The following is an 18,149-nucleotide window of genomic DNA, read 5'->3' on the forward strand; positions in this document are numbered from 1 at the left end:
AGGGATCGTATCCACGGAGATTGGTTCAATTTAAATCTCTATGTAAATCATTTGTTCAAGTACCTGTAAAACAAAAATAAAAGTAAAATAAGGAGGGGGGGGGGTTTAGTTCTTTTTGATTGGTCGACAAAATTAAGACTAGCTAGAATGTAAATATGACAAGTAAACAAGTAAAAGATTTGATTAAATTCAATGAAGTGAAATTGGTTGATTTTAGGTACACCACATGGATGACATGGTTGACTTATCATTAGACTTAATGGAATAATACTTGTGAATTGGTTTAACTTGGATATAGCAATTCATAAGCACAAATTGCCTCAACTCTTCTTGGATATTAAAATGGCTAGAGGAGCTCTTAACACATTTCCTTAATTAAAGTCACAAAATCAATGAAGCATAAAATCTTGTGAAAATCAATTAGCTTTAAGTTCTAAGAGTTACCAAGTCCAAAAGATAATCAAATGCTTACATTATCATTATGGAGGAGACATTTCCATGGTTTAAATGAAATGAAAACAAACATATAAACCATTTGTTGCTTACTAATTTGAGAGTCCATTACTTAACCACGAAATTAGTCAACAAAAACAAGCATTCATTCATCCAAGCTCATGATCAAAGATGAATAAACACAACAAGATGTTTAACTAGAAAACATTTCCATAAACTTCAAACACAAGATAATAATAAGTCTTCAAAGCAACTAATCATCCATGGGTTAAACCCTAATCAACCAAATGAAAGTTTAGCCAAGCATGGCCAAAGTAAAAGAAATGCAATATAGTTTAGTGGTACCAAACATTGTTCTAGTTGCAAGATGGAAATAAATTACACTAATCTTCAAAAATCTTCAAATCTTCCAAAGCCTTCTTGAGAGAAAATGGTGTGTGATCTTCAAGTGATAATCCCCAACAATACCTCCAATCTCCAGCAAAAAGGAGCTGGTTTCCGGATTCAAAAAGGTGCCAAAAGCCTCCCACCAACCTTCCACAAATAGGGTCAACAAGTCAAAACCCGGGTTCATTTCATCACAATTCACGCGGGCGCGTATGGGTCCACGCGGACCGCGTGGGTCACGCTGAATGTGGGACTTGGGCCATTTAAAATACAATCTAGCCCACTCTTCTCATTCACAATTCAGCCCACATGCATAACTCTTTAGAGCCCATTTGTGCCATTCCAAAGCCTCTAATGATTGATCCAATGCTCCTTCAATCTTCCGTAACTCGATTCCGCGTCGCCTCATCATCATTCTCACTCAAAAATTAAGTCCAAATTGATTTCTTGTTTATGCAAGCACCAAGCTCAATCGCACCACCTCAAGTCCACAAGCAAACCGCAAGCCTCCATAAGTCTCGTACTCCTTCCACGCCTCCAATGACAAATAGTCTTCGATAAATCCTGCAAATAAGCTCAAAAGACTGGAAAGCACCCGGTAAAGGAGAAAAATAACAAAAAGAGAAAATATGCATGAAGATTAACTAAAATGAGATGGTTTTAACTAAAAATAAACTACGGAAAGAAGTAATAAAATGAAGCTATCAACATACTGTCAGACATATCTGGGGTGTCCGACCTACCCTTCGGTCCTAACAACCGAACTTGGGAACTATTCTCCCCCTACTACCATTGTCACATATAACATATCATGTCAGCATATAACATATTAGGTAGTAGCAAAAATAGATGAATATCACAAAGACAATCATCTAACATACAACTCCTATTGGTAGGCCGACATTGTGGCCGTAGACCCACCGTTACTGGAAGGTAACTCACCTCGTATGAATGAATGCTGTCGATCCAAGTGAGAAGTCTCTGTCTGCTACTCCGGCGATTCTCCGACTATAATTCCCATAAAGACACTTAGTCAGAAGCTGATAACTACTCTCAGGGTAAAATGACTATTTTACCCCTGGCCAAAGTCAATATCATGGTCAAAGTCAACTTCCAATTGACCTGACTCGCCGAGTTGGGCCGCCAACTCGCCGAGTCCATATTCTTTCATCTGACCCCCTCCCGACCCTACTCGTCGAGTTTAGCAAGGACTCGACGAGTTCTCCTTCTATAATATCATCGAATGAACCTTCATCCGACTCGCCGAGTTGTATGAACAACTCGTCGAGTTCACCTTCATCCTATAAACATGTCCAGTCTGCGACTCGCCGAGTTGTATGAACAACTCGTCGAGTCCATCTTCAAAGGGTTGGGAGATTGCCTTGGACTCACTGAGTCTGATCATACACTCACCGAGTCCTATGATTCCCAGGTCCATGGCTAAGTCTAATATGTTGAGTCACTCCCCTGGACCCCTCTAAGACCCTTCTAACACTCAACTGGGTTCCTTTGAACCTCAATAGTCTGGGGACTCAAGCCCTGGACTCGCCGAGTTCCAAGAACAACTCGACGAGTCGGTGTTGTCCAAGTCTCATATCTTGATTTCTGATGTACAACACTCATCCAAAAGATAGATCTGAGCTTCTAAAATCGATCTAGTACGTAAAGTTACGAACTTTACGTGCATGCATGGGAGTATAAGCTTAATGGACCCAAAAATGAGGTCTAAAGGTGCATGTGGCTCTCTATGGCTACAAGGTTGGCCACTTTAGGCCATGAAGTCCCCTAAGGACCCTGGATCTGGAGTCTTAACCCCCAACCATGCTTGCACTCATGATTGGTCACCAAAAATGGTTCCTAAAAGCCCTAATTCACTCCAAAAAGGGATCTAGAACATGAATGAACAAGGTATAAGCTTTATACCTCTAAGGAACTGTAGATGCTGCACAAACTCGAAATCTTCTAGTTTCCTCTTGGCTCCTCAAGTTTTTCTTTCTTTCTTGTGATCACAAACCTCCAAAATCACCAAAAAGGGCCTTAGATCTCACAAAACGATTAGGGTTTCAGTATGAGGTGTTCTGGGAGCATAAGGGACGATGGAGGCTGCATTAAGACATTTAAATAGGGTGCAATCCCTCAGGTTTAGGGTTTTGTCCAAACAGCGCCTACTCGTCGAGTCGGTTCGCCGACTCGTCGAGTAGGTCACTAAACTGCCGTGTCCAAAGTCGATTCTACTCGACGAGTTGGACCTTCAACTCGTCAAGTCCCAGGCCAAAATTTTATAATTACTTGAATGAAAATACGTACCAGGAACCGGGTGCTACATTTGTGCTACCAGAAGGCAATAAATTAAGAACAGGTAAAGTTAAGTCCATGAAGCTAAATTAGAATTTGAATTTTTCACAAACCTTGTCTTATGATTGTAGGTTGAAAGTGATAGATTCAAATGGATGGGAACACATACACCATAAAATCTAGGTGACAAAAGATTTCGCTCTAATTCATGAAAGTGATTATGAGGAAACACTTTCGCTAGTAGATTTTAAAGATTTGATAAATATCATTTTGGTTGGTGGTTGTGTTAATTGCGTTCTCAAATTCGAAATATGATTACGGCATCTCTTTTCATAGTTCGAACTGTGAGAAATGGCAAGAAATAGTTTGAACGTTCAGGACTTATATATGTAAGTTCTGAAAGGGTTTAAACACACACATATGCTATCTAATGAAAGATGTATAAGATTAAGAAGTCTAAATGAAGACTCATTGAAGCATCACTTTAGTAAGAAAGTAAAAAAAAAGTATTGATTTCTGGAAGTTCTGTTGATTTCTGAATACATGTCAATGCTAGTGGGAGCATAGTTGTTATGTTAAGTGTCGCAAGTTGGCAATATTAGTTGTAGGAAACAAAGATTTCAAATTTGCAAATTATAAAGTTTGGGAATTATTTCGCTACAGAAAAATTTAGGGGAGAGAGCATTCCTACTTCATTTAAAATCTAAAAGTTTAGATAAAAATTAGTCTTGGACATATATGAATCTCGTGTTGAAATGATTCAACATAGGAGATTCGATATATGGAAATATTATAGCAAGAGACTGGTCAGATATCATGCCTTTATGTAAGACATTATGTATCGAGTCTCATATGCTTCGGATATAGGATCGTTTACATATGCTATAATATTCACTTGTTCTGATTTTTCCATATGCCTTACGTATTGAAAGGGAAAAAGGACTAGAACTTGGTGTGACTAAAGTTGTTAAACAACTGTCAAGAACACTCTGAGGTTTACTGAAGAATGGTTGCTTATGGACAATTGAAAGTATAGTATTAATTTGGACGGACCATATTGACATAATTCTGAATGGAGGTGACTCTTGTTCGGAATTGATAGTCATATGGGGATATGAAAATGTTTCCATAATGGGAGTTGATGATTAGAATCTACATGTGAGTTAGGAACTTTAATGCAAGGAAGATGTTCAAGGAGTGTATCTTGAATTTGAGACTTCATTACCATGGAATTGTTTTAAGTAACAAAATTTCAATGGAACATTTTGTAATATCATTGGCAAAATCTCTGTGACTTTGAGGCCTTGATATCACAAAACGACATTGCATATAAAGTTGGAATTCTAACACATTCTAGTAGTGATAAGAATTTGAAATTGTGAAATGAGCATCATTGGAATAGTGTCCAATCAATTTGTTCACAAAGGAAGGACCATAGAGAGACATAGTATGCATGTTTATAACATGACATGACTGATGTTTAATTCAAGTGTTTATTTGATTACTCGAAACATTATACAATGAATAAAGTCTAATTAATATGGTGATTAAATAATAAGAGTTTTATTTATATTCAATAGTTTTGAAACCATAGTTAGTTAGGTTATTATTGTGTTTCATTTTGCATGTTTTACTTCCCGAATAATTGGATTATTCAAACATCCACAGTCGCTCATACCTTTGGAAGTAAGTAGCGAATTAAGACTGTCATGAATTGAATTATAGGTTGTCTAAGGGTTTAGACATAGCAATGGTTTGCTGCAACGTTCGTGAGTACTTAGAAATGGGGATTTTGAGTATTGGATTAACTCACGCTCAGAGAATTACTTCATAGATTTTATCACGAGTGTTTACACAAATTTATTAATTTGTTGTAAAAGATATTGCTAAATGTTGGATAGGGTATTCATAACTTTATATCAAAATTGATATAAAAATAGGTTTTAATGTTGGGTTGGAAATGTCCTTATAATATGTAAAATATTCATGGCATCTTCGCCTATTTATGGCGAACAATTTTGAGCTAGAGTGATGTGTGCCTCTTTCCATCGGACCAACACTATCATCAATCAATCCTTGAGCCACTACCATCCTCCATTACCCTGCTTCGAACCGTTGTCATAGTTAGTCCATATGGGTTATTTCTACAAGCTTTGACTTTAGTATTCACAATTTGGCAAAACAAGCCTCTACCTTAATAAAAGAAACATTTATTGAAGTATTGTTAATATATCATACCCAAAGCTTGTTGTTATATATATATATATATATATATATATATATATATATATATATATATATATATATATATATATATATTATAAACCATACATATTCAATGTCTTAAACACAACTCCTTAAGCTAAAGGTACAACACTATTAAGCATAATATCTTAAAATTAAGAGGTACAAGTTATGATGCTGAAGATACTATTAGTTAAAGCCTAAGATAAAAACATGGACTAAATGTCACACGGATCAGCAAACTTTCTTTCTGGGCCGTTGATCCACTAGAACCATCCACCGGTGTTTGTTGAAAGCACACGGATCGCCCCCATTTTCTTCTTTGTTGTCGTTTTTGAAATCCAAAATCCCTTTTTTATATATGAATTTACATATCTCGCTATCCATACTCCGATTCTCACACCTTTCTAGAAACCCTAGAAATTGAACGACTGCCTTCTTCTCTCTATGTCAACCATATCCACTGCCGCTTCTTCGGCACATGCGACTTTCTTTCTGACTTCATTTGTTTTAGACCTACGCAATTCGAATCCCATCGTATGATGTTTGTGGGTAATATATTTGTTCATTTTGTGTGCATATCCATCTTGAAGGACCATAGCGTAAAAATGTTCCCCTAAGCAATCTCTGACTTTTACTTGTGTCCTTAAATAGGAATGGAGTCTAGGTTTTCTGAAAAAATGTTTTCTTTAACACATATGAAGGTTTTTCATTCTTTATCTACATACTGCAATAGATTTAAGTTACACATTTAGAGTAATCTTTTACAGAAAATTGATTTGTTTTGCTGCAACAATGTTCGATTTTTTGCTTGATATCTCACGTTTGACACTTTGCTAATAATGGGAGTGAAAATCCAAATCTATAAGGAAAGATATGGTTTCTTATTTCCTAGCATAATTTATCGCCTAATGTTCTTTTTTGTTGGTAGTGTTTTAGTGTAAATACAATTGATTTAAGGTTTGTTTGATGCGACATGGATGAAGGTAAGTTGTGTGAGTTGGACTCTATCGCCAATGATGGAAATGGAAGGGGACTACAGAAATGGAACGGGACTTGATGGTTCTTTATTTTATTTTGCAAAGACATTGAACTATATTATATTATATGGTAAGGTGGAACATATTTAAAAAGGTTTTTGATATAGTTTGTATAGTGGGCTCTTTGTGATTGCAGAGAAGCAAAATTAGGTAATTTTCATATGAAATTATAAAAGAAAAAAAAAATATGGTGAAGTTAGATCTGTGTGTGAACTAAGAATGTGTTTATTTTTACAGGTTGGGAGAGTTGATGGGAATTGAATTTTTGTGTACAACCAAACTATTCACAATTTCAGTCTCTTTCTCTTGCATACATATAATTTGGTTATGGCTCAATATTTAGGATCATTTATTTTCATTTACTTTTGTTTTATAGAATTCTAAATGTAAAGAAGAATCTATACACAAATGAGCTTATTTAGTTTCCTTTTAATTTCTGAGTTTTTAGATATGAAAATCTGTATTGTGACTTGAAACAAAGAGTGCTTAGATCTTAAATAGTTCATTGTTTGTTTAATATATTGACATACTTGAAATCAGTTCACTTCTAATATTAATTGTTGCTCTCTAAACATTTAAAGAGAGACCATTTGTAAAAACCACACAATTTATATGTAGGTTGTTTATATAAGAGTTAGTAAAACATAAAGGTTTATTTAAAAATATATATTTGCTTATTACAAATCTGTTCCAAAAATATTTATTTAGGAATAGTATATCTTTGTTAGCTAATTTACATTTAAGATATTCTAAATTAATATTAGTTTATTACTATTTCTTAAAAATTAATTTAAATTTCCAATTACTTTTAAAAATAGCCTAAGTATTTAAAGACTATAAAATTATTTATTTTTCGTTGATGAAAAATGTAATCTCTGTTTAATAAAAAAATTACTTAAAAGTATTCGGCCCTAACATCATATTTATTTCAGTTTAGTATTCTTTTTATTAATTAAATAATTTCCAAATATAATTTTCTTTTTTTATGGTTTGAAAATTGAAGCATAAGTGCATTTACTGGTTTTCATTTACAAACTTTATTATTCGTGATGTTAAAGGTGGTGAGTAGAGTTAATCACAACAATTATAGTGGTTTAAAATAGTAACACTGAATAGAAAGAATGCCTCCGTTTATCAAAATTATAAGTAATAAAGTTGATTAAAATATTTAAAGGAATGTGTCAACGATATTTTTCTATGGCTAACAATTGGCTCAACAATAATTTGTTATTTGATATTAGCAAATTATCAAACAAACTAAAATGAAAACTAGATACGAAAAGAACAAAACACGAACAATAATATATATTTTATAATATATAAATAAATTATATTGTCAATTTTTTTTTATTCCCTGTCGAAAGTAAAACTAATTGCATAAAATAAACTATTTTCAGAAAAAGCCTACCAAAAGAAAACTAATCGATGAACGAAACTATTTGCCACTACTGTATGATGCGGTTACAAAACGCAAAAAGAAAAAAAAAATACATAATTTAATATTTAACTTTTTACATGTTTATTTCATGTATAGTCTCGCAAAAAGCTAACATCTATTATTTTAAACGCAGTTCAATATTTTTATATTTAATATAATATATTTTTACCTTTTCAATTCGAAATGAAACAAATAAAATGAAATTTTATCATCTTAACATTATTTGTTAAACGAAACTAATCGCCGTCCGCTGCCAAATAAAGTGTAATAGGTGTAAATTATTATTTGATGTCCGTCTAGAGACAACCGATCATCGTAATGAAACAAATCGAAAGGAAACAATTTGAAAACCGCCAGAATGACACGGACTTTCGTTCGGAAACGAATTGTTGGAATGAAACAAATCGCCGCCGCCGCATCGCGCGGGTACACTACTAGTATATATATATATATATATATATATATATATATATATATATATATATATATATATATATATATTATACAACTATTAATAGTTTATAATATATTTTTTTGTTTACAACAATCAATTGCATCATCAAACATTTCTTCAAGCCCATACTTGAACTCGAAGCCAGTGCCTAAGAGTTTTTTGGACGAGACACTAGGAAACTCCATTTTTTCGGCATCTAACAAAAATCTATTAAAAAAAAAAAGGAAACTCGGTTAAAAGGATTTTTGTTCATTTCAAACAGGAAGAATTAACAGTGATTCATAAGAAACAATAATATTAAAACTTACTCGATATTTGATATATTATATTTTGGATATTTGGTTGATAATAGTTTGTACAACTCCTCGATTGTGACTTCAATTTTCGAACAAATATACCTTCCTTTGGCATTTGGGCACTCAAAAAGATGAATATGTGCCCTAGCTAGATCATCAACATGTACGAAAGCGGTTTTTGTAAGTAGCTTATAGTTATCCGTTTCACCTGAAATTAGTTTTGAATTTTTTGATTTGTAAAAAGGTAATGGACAAAATTTCTTTTTAGCTAATAAGCACGTAAAAAAACTAAAATGTAAACAAAAGAAACAAACTAAAATGTAAACAAAAGAAGCTATGGATCTTTATACAATTTATTTCAAAGAAATTTAATTAAAAAGATTTCAAATGATTTTAAATAGATTGTAAAGATGATATGAGGAACTCACCAAATATCATAGCCATTGAGACACGTACAGAGTTTGGGCAATGCGGGCCAACAAATGGACCATGGATATACGTTGGAATAACAGTAACAACGTCGAATTTTTTTTTTCTCAGCAAACTCTAGTGTTGCTTTTTCGGTCATTGTCTTGGAAATGAAATAGGAAGCTCCAAATTCCTTATGACAAATACGAATGTATTCAAAATCACTCCAACAATCCTCATCTAAGATATCATTGGTATTTTTACCATTCAATACAACAGCACATGCACTAGAGGTGTACACGAGTTTCTTAACGGTCTTTGAATCAATGCATGCTTGTAAAATACCCAAACTACCCTTGATCGCTCTTTCTGTTAGCACTTCTTCGGGTTCGTTGCCCACAAAATCAATCGGATGGGCAACATGAAACACCCCGATGCAACCTCTGATTGGTGCCTCAAATGTCTCGGGTTTGCTTAGATCCGATTCAAAAATCTTAAGCCTCTCTGATGCCCCGGGTAGAGCCTTCAGGTAGCTCACATCTTTCATAGATCCTAACAATTATAATTTTTTTGAGAATCGATCCACCATGACTATAGTCTATGCTAGCTACAAATGTTAAGAAATGGTTTCTTTCTTATGATTGAGAAAAACTGAATTTCTTGTATTATAAGGCTTACAAATATTTCATTGTTCTACTTCTTATTTGTTTTGAACTCAATTGAGTAAAGCTAATAATTTCAGCTACACCATCTCCAAGTAACTAACTAAACCCAATAAATACTCAAAACTTAAAAATAAAACTAACAAAAATATAACAACCTTAAAAAACAAATTTACATTATCTGGAATTTCTGTTTTTAACTATGATGTTTTTCTGGTTTCATCATAAGAGGTGATTTTGACTCAATTCTATTAATATGACAGAGGATTGAAGAATTTTTTACAAAACGAAAAAGAACAAACCTGAATTAGATCTAACTGTTGTATTTACAAGATATCCCTCTTCAATCAACCTTTTGATCATCCATGATGCTAAATACCCCGTCCCTCCTGTTACACAAACACATCCTTTCTCCATGGTTTCTATTCCGTATGACTCTGTTTTGGGTTTAAAAGAAACTTGTTGGAATGATAATTGATAAGTTGGTAAGATAAACGACGTTTCACTAGAATTTGAACCTTTACTCAAACTTTTTTCACGTGATGGAGTGAAGTGAGGCAACTAGGCAAGGTCACCTCGTTTTCACTTTTGGTCATCATCATCTTAAATTATTCCAAAGAGAACCATGCTTTTTCATTTTTTATCGATTTATATAGGCAACAAATAGAAAATGACAAGTAATTGAAAGCCACAAGAAAACCAAAAAAATAAAAAACTAAAATATTTTTTAAATGGACTATCACAAAATTTATATTTATCACAAAGTATCATCTTTAGAGATATTGTATGAAAAATCCAACGTATTATCCCAGGATGTTTGAAAAAAGGATTATATCATTTTTGTGTTTACTAAAACCATTTAGCTTTTTTTTTTTTTTTTTTTAATAATTAACCCTTCACAAACTGGATAACCAGATAAAAACGGTTGCATACCTTACACGTGATGTGCCATGAGGGAAGTTAAGTGTGGACCGTCTAGATGATACGATTAACAGTTTTTACTATCTCTTATAAACAAACTAACTATTATTTTATGATAGATGATAGATACTTTGTGATTCGTGAAATTGTTTTTTAGTGGACTTTGACATCATATTTCACGATTTTTTATATTTTTGCGAAATGTACTTTATTTTAGAACTTTTTGCAAAAATTTCACCGTTTTAGTTAAGATTAGTAATGTTTGAAATTAACAATAATTATATTTAGTAAATTTGGTTAAAGCAGTTGCCAAAGCCTTAGACCGGTCGGAGTGGGCAACGTCCACCAACGTTTTTAGAAGAAAAGACAAGAAAACGGGCATTATAGGATGTGGTAGTGATAATAGGAAGCAACGTGGAGGCTAATAACGCGCAAAAACGGGAAGAAGGGGCGGTGTTTGTGATGTTATAACGTGGAAAAACGCCTCATGGGCGTTGCCCACACCTAACAGCCTTATGGAAAAGTTGTAGGTTCATATTCATTTAAAGAAAGTAATTTTCCAAACTTTTTGAAAATATGTGGATTGAATGGTCTTTAAGTTATTGTTTGGTGCACGAGACTGGACAAAACAAAAACTCTCTTAACTAACGTTTAACATGGATTGGACAAAAACAAAATTAGTTATTGACCAAGTCAAATGGGACTATTTTATTTGATTTTAGTCCTACCAAAAAAGGTAGAACTCGATTGAACAAAACACATTTGACAACAAAAAACCATTGCCTTTCACGCTCTCATCTCTTCCGTTCCAACAACGTCTGCCCTCCTTATATTTTTTTTTCTTAACGCAAGCATTACAATATATTCCGAGTATACCTTTCTTCATATCATCTTATCTCCACCGACTATGTTTTTTTTTTCTCGAACACAACATCCATTACAAGCTGATGGGGTTTAAATACAAATGAAACCCTTAAAGATCATGGGTTTGGGTTGCAGCCTTCCTCACGTCGTGACCACCTATGTGTCACGTTGTGAGCACAGTTCTGATACACGTTCTTCACTTTTGCTTGTCATGTCGTGACCTCTCTATGGTTACGTCGTGACACCCGGTTTTTCCCCAAAAACCAAGCTTTTAACTCCATAATGCCCTAAACCGATCCATTATTGGAAACGGGTGTTATAACTAATTTCTCGATGATTTTGCGACACTTGAATTTGATGAAATAAAAAATTCAATTTAAAATCAGAGGAAATAATACAACAGCGACTGAAACTGGTTTATTTCGTCAAATTCAAGTGTCGCACAATCATCGTGAAAATTTGGGTTGTTAATGTATATGATATAATGCAAAAGTTGAAAAAAAAGTTTAGAAAATATTGTAAAATTATTTTTTTAACATGTTGGAAAAAAACTTAAGAAATAAATCTTATAAACCATTATAAAAATAGATTTATAAAAAATATTCGGGACGAATTAGTAACAGCATTTAAAATTCATACAAAATTTGTAATAAAATATAAAATTTGAGTCAAAAGTGTAAAATTTAAAAATAACATATAAATTACTAAGACATTAGTTGATTAACCTACTAAAACATAAAATCAGTTATTTTAATATTTTAAGACATTATAAAAAGTTAATGATGGCCCTTTTTTAAATTAGTTAGCAAAGCTTTTTATTTATTTTTGTAATAAATAAAGGGTCTTTTATAATAAATGTTGAAAGTATGATATTTTGTTACATAAAATTTTCATGTGGTCATTTTTTTCATTAACTCAATGTATTCCTTATCCTTCATACAAGAACATCTAATTATAATTAAATCAAAGTGGAAATAGTTTTTAATTATATTTTATTTTTGTAAGCATATAAAATCTCCGCCACGGAAATAGAACTTCATGTTTATTCACAATTCATAAAATATTGTGTCTTCTGCAGGAATCAATGGCATCATCAAACATTTCTTCAATTCCATACTTGAACTCGAATCCGGTGCCCAAGAGTTTTCTTGATGAGACTTCAGGCATGTTCACTTTTTCGGCGGCCTTCAAAAAACTTTAAAAAGAATCCGATTAGCGGGATTTTTGTTTGTTCAAGTAAAAAAATGCTTAAAGATTTTTCACAAGAGGAATAAAAATATAACAACTTACTCGATAATTGGCAATTTATATTCTGGATATTTTTCTGATAATAGTTTGTATAACTCATCGACAGTGACTGTGATTTTCGAACAAATATACCTCCCTTTCGCATTCGGATGCTCAAAAAGATGAATGTGTGCCCTAGCAACATCATCAACATGCACAAAAGGCGTTTTCACAAACATCCGACCCTTGTCAACGTCACCTGAAAATTATTTTATTCTTAATATCATTACCTTCTCAAAGAAATTTCATTTGTAATGTTAATGACTTTAGCATCAAATATTAGTATAACACAAGTAACTGACCGAAGATCAAAGCCATTGACCCACGCACGGAGCGTGGGCAATCCGGGCCAACAAATGGACCATGAAGAGACGTCGGAAGGACAGTGACAACATCGAAACCTTTTTTCTCAGCAAACTCTAAGATCGTTTTTTCAGTCAATATCTTGGAAATGAAATATGAAGATCCATGTTGCTTATCATTAGAGCGAATTAAATCAACATCACTCCATGATTCCTCATCTAAGATCTCATTGATCAATCGTTTCTCATTAAACACAACGGTAGATGCACTAGATGTGTATATAAGTTTCTTTACTGTTTTTGAGTCGATGCATGCTTGTAGAATACCCAAACTACCCTTCATTGCTCTTTCAGTTAGCACGTGTTCGGATTCTTTTCCCTGAACATCAATCGGATGTGCAACATGAAACACCCCAATGCAACCTTTGATTGGTGCCTCAAATGTCTCTGGTTTGCTCAGATCCGCCTCGAAAATTTTGAGCCTCTTTGATGCCCCTGGTAGGGCCATGATGCCACTAACATCTTCCATTGAGCCTAGCAATCATCAATAAGCTTTACTAGTTTAGAAAACAGCATTCTTGTTTCGATTGTTAGAACTAATTAGAAAACTGAACTTTTTGTTATGAAGCTAAATTGTTTTAGGTGAAAAATGTTACCACCAGTAGGGCTTTATGTAAGTTTTTAGCAACAATAATTACGTTTACAGTTTCTAAAACATGGATAATGGATTTTACATGATATGACTATTTCTTTATTCATCAATAAATTGCAAAATTTTAACACAACCATCCAATCCAAACCCAAGTAACTTAACACTCTTCTTAATTTGGGCATCTCCAAGCCTGCATCATATTGTCGTATATTACACCATTTGTTGCACGAAAATGTTTTTTTATGCACCATGTTCATGTTAAAAGTTTTTGTAACAAACATGATATAAGACACATTTGTAAAATATATAGTACTTAATAAATATAAGAGCTATACTGAAAACATTTATAAGTTGGAAACAAAATATTCTTTGAATTTTTATGGTCGGAGATAATCACTTTGTACATCAAATACCCCTACTTTTGGTGGAAAAAACAAATGTTGCTGTTGGTCTTACAGTCCTAGACATCTGTGACTTGACCCAAACTTAGATTTACATAGTTCTAGTTTATTTTAGCTGATTATTTATAATAAAAATATAAAGATTAATAGTTGTTATATCATGCTATATTAATTAATATCAATTAATTATAAATATACGATTTTATCTTTTTGTTTTAAATTTATTTAAAAACTTAAAAATGTTTTATGAATGTAGTTAATTCCAATAATTTATTGTTCCGTATAAAATTATTAAAGATAAAGAAGCTCAATGTAGTACACGTTAATTGGTTGTTAATTAGTTTATGGGATCTTTATTCCATCATAAGTGTGTATCATTTTTTAAAACATACGTGTAATATTTTGATAAATATACAAGTGAAAATTTTATTTAAAAGTAAGTTGTTATCAATGTATTTTTTATTTAATAAATGTTTTCTTTAATAAAATTATAATTAATTCGAAGTAATTATATATAAATGATTTATTTTGTTTTAGTTTTGATGATATGATTTATAAAAGTTAGCGTAATAAAATTATATAATACATATTTGTTAAAAGCCAACTAATAGAATGAACCTGGATCAGATCTCCATGTGGCATTAACAGAATATCCATCTTCAAGCAATGTCTTGATCATCCATGAAGCTAGGTACCCCGCACCTCCAGTTACACAAACAGTTCCTTTCTCCATCTTAATTTGTGCGCTTGATTGCTTCACTAGAATTTGAATCTTTAACCTTGATGACGAATGTCCCACCAAATGAATCTACTAAAAGAACAACAAAGAGAAGTGTGTTAGAGTCATGTTCCTAATCCTGTTGTACTTTATGAACAAAACTCATTCGAACAATGAAATTAAAGATACTATCTATGAATCCATAAATAAAACAAAGCTATAAATTAGCCACTATAACACATTTCCTTTTTGCAAGTAAAGCACCTTAAACAGCAGTGAAAAAAACAGTACTGAAGTGTTTTAACTTTGGGGTTTACGGTGGAAAGAGATGTGTGTTTTAGAGACCCTTTTAGTTGTTTTTATGTAATGAAGCAGAAGGGGGGTTCTGGTATTTTTTTTTAAATGAAAATAGTGAGGTGGGCCCTTAATATTCAACGTTTTATTAAAAAATGGTGACCTGCTTTTAAATAAAAATAGTGAGCCGTTTGTCATGAGCATCGATATATCCACTTGTATTAGGATGGAATTATGCCTAAACCAATAATCACAAGGCCGGTTAGTTTATTTAATGCTCTTCCACTTGTAGGGTGAACTCCTTAGTTTTGATCATATAACTTTATTGCCAAAATTATGATCAGATTATGTGAGGTGCAATCGCCAATCAAGCCATGAGATATATATGGCTTGAAGGTCTCATTGTGAGGAGTCCAAATGACCAAATGTCATGGTGTACAACAATGCTTTATATTTTTTATATTTCAACATTAACGGCTAAAATCCCAAATGTGTAAAATATTGTAGTTTTTTGTTATTTACTTTTGTAAACAATTTATTTTTGTCATTTTATGTTAAAAAAGAAACCATACAAATTCAAGAAATCAACAAAGTTAAAAAAAAAAAAAAACTAAATTACACGAATAGTCCATAAGGTTTTGTTTTTTCCCTAATGTAGTCTTTACTGTACTTTTTCCCTCAAATGGTACCCGCGGACGTTAAGTTGCACGTGAATAGTCCTTGAGTTGGATGTTTCTCTATACCAACGTTAACCTGTCCCCATGTGACTTGTACATGAGGGTATTTTTGTCAATTTACCCTAAAGAACCTTTTCTAAACAGCTTTGTAAGGCCTATATTAACATCTTCTTCTTCTTCCCCCCAATGCAATCGACCACTTCCACTGTTACAGAAAGAAATGGGCAAAAAATGTCGATATGTGCTTGTGGAAATCACGATCTTGCCATCATCACTTCCTGGTCAGATCATAACCCTGGAAGGCGATTTTGGTCAGATCAAAACAATACTCAATTAACAATTGGGTTCCAATCCATAACCACAACTTCATACTTGGGGTAAAAATACCATTTTACCCCTAACCTAGCCTTGCCCAAAACCATGACCCAGACCACAATCTATAAGGCCCAAAGGCCCACTAATCAGCCAATGGCCCAATTTTCCAAATTGGTCCCAAACCCCATACATGGCTTTGCCTTAAGGTCCAACTATTCTTTCTAGACCAAACAATTTGCATCTCGATGGCCCATTAATAACTCAAGCCCAAAATACCAGAAACTACTAAATCCATAAAATCCCACTAATGGCCTAATTTTCCAAATTAGGACCAACCCCATATGGGCCTTATCCTAAGCCCATAATTCCCTTAATTACAATTCAGATTACCTCAAGTACCCCTTGGTATAAACTTGATCAAAGACATAAATCGAAAGGACAAGATCCATAATCCATATTGACCCAACTCGCCGAGTTCTACATCAACTCAGAAACGGGGTAAACCAAAACAACTCGTCGAGTTGACCAACCAACTCACCGAGTTCGCCCGAGACCCAACAGCTTAATTCATTAAGCTGCCTTCATCGAATCCAAGAGCTTCAAAGCTCATATCTCGACCAAAATGAGATCTAGAAGGGTAAAGTTTCCAACTTTACCCCTAGGAACCACTGAAATTGGTTCAAATCCAAACCTTAGACTTAAAAGAGTGAGCGCTTAACCATTAAGCACTTAATCATCAAGGACAAAACCCCAAAATACAGATCTGACCCCATAAAGCTAGATGGCCACGTAAAGTTTCCAACTTTACACTTGAGTATAACTAGGGGAAGCTCAAAAGCTCAAAAAGGGCTAAAGGAAAGACTTAATGAATGCATGAAGCCCTTAAAACCATAAAGTTGGCACCTTTATGCCAAAAGAGCTCATGTAGACCTTAGATCTGAAAGAATAATCATTTGGGACGTCCTAATCCCCAACATCCACCCAACCATGGCGAAAAAGCATAAACTCTAACCCAAGAAGAGATCTAAGCAACTAATAAGCAAGGTGAGAACTTGATACTTCAAAATTTTGGTAAATGAGACAGAGATTTTGGATCCAAGACTTCTTCAAGCCAAGTAACTCCTAATTCCTTAACTCCTTCAACAAGCACCAAAATGAACTCTCAAGGATCTCCCCAAGCTCTCACACTCAACAATGGAAGATAAGGCTCGATTTTAGGGTTTCTGGACAGAGGAGATTGGTAAGAAGGCCAGCCCAAGAACTTAAGGTCTTTAAATAGGGTGCAAAACCCTAAAAATTAGGGTTTCTCAATAGCATCCAACTCGTCGAGGTCCCTTCACCAACTCGCCGAGTTGGTTCATAAAAACGCGCGACCCAAAAGACTCCAACACGTCGAGTTTCCCACCATCAACTCGACGAGTTGCTCCCTAGGAAAGGGGATTTATTCCACAATTAATCTTCTAGATTTCGGGTGTTACAAAACTGTAACAAAAATCTGACAAATATTTTATTCATATATGAATATAACATATGATGAGAGTTAATACACGTTTTATTAATATATAAATATAACATTTGACGAAAGATGATGTAAAAAAATATATTTTAGGTAAGAAAATTTTATTACATGCTATATTCATATATGAATGACACTTAAACTGTAAAAAAAAAATATAAATAAATAAATTTAAGCATACGTTTTATTCATAAGTGAATAACGAATGTACTTTAATAAAAATATGATGTATTTTTATTCACTTATGAATAACGATGGCTGAAACTGCAAATATATATATATATATATATATATATATATATATATATATATATCTTAAAACTATATCAATATGATGTCTATTTATAGAGAATAAAAAATTATGAATTTTGATATATTTATAATATTTTTTCGATAAAAATAGCTCCTTAAAAATTAAAAAAAAAAACTATGTTTTTGTATATATTAAGGTAATGATTAGCATAGATTAATGAAATATGTTTGGTTTGAAAACACACGTGTAACTCTTGCTTATTTTCGTCGGTA

General features: G+C 33.1%; 1 protein-coding gene and 1 pseudogene across 2 annotated transcripts; both read right to left on the minus strand.

Annotated features, from left to right (window-relative positions):
• Window positions 1–8,115: 8,115 nt before the first annotated feature.
• Window positions 8,116–10,280, minus strand: LOC145123487 (vestitone reductase-like; annotated as a pseudogene). The gene is made up of 4 exons (XR_013715160.1): window positions 9,980–10,280; window positions 9,036–9,567; window positions 8,620–8,815; window positions 8,116–8,518 (listed from the first exon to the last, which is right to left on the minus strand). The product of XR_013715160.1 is annotated as a vestitone reductase-like (transcript).
• A 2,200-nt stretch (window positions 10,281–12,480) lies between these two features.
• LOC145126247 (vestitone reductase-like) lies at window positions 12,481–15,157 on the minus strand. Its single transcript, XM_079061646.1, has 5 exons — window positions 15,087–15,157; window positions 14,723–14,912; window positions 13,052–13,585; window positions 12,753–12,948; window positions 12,481–12,657 (listed from the first exon to the last, which is right to left on the minus strand). Exons 2-5 carry the CDS (start codon window positions 14,835–14,837, stop codon window positions 12,516–12,518), a joined length of 987 nt encoding a protein of 328 aa, XP_078917772.1. The 5' UTR covers window positions 14,838–14,912; window positions 15,087–15,157; the 3' UTR covers window positions 12,481–12,515.
• Between the last annotated feature and the right edge of the window lie 2,992 nt (window positions 15,158–18,149).

The sequence above is a fragment of the Lactuca virosa genome, chromosome 7 (genome assembly GCF_052849685.1).
Source record: "Lactuca virosa cultivar CGN04683 chromosome 7, Lactuca_virosa_CGN04683_v6, whole genome shotgun sequence".
In the NCBI taxonomy this organism is placed as follows: domain Eukaryota; kingdom Viridiplantae; phylum Streptophyta; class Magnoliopsida; order Asterales; family Asteraceae; genus Lactuca; species Lactuca virosa.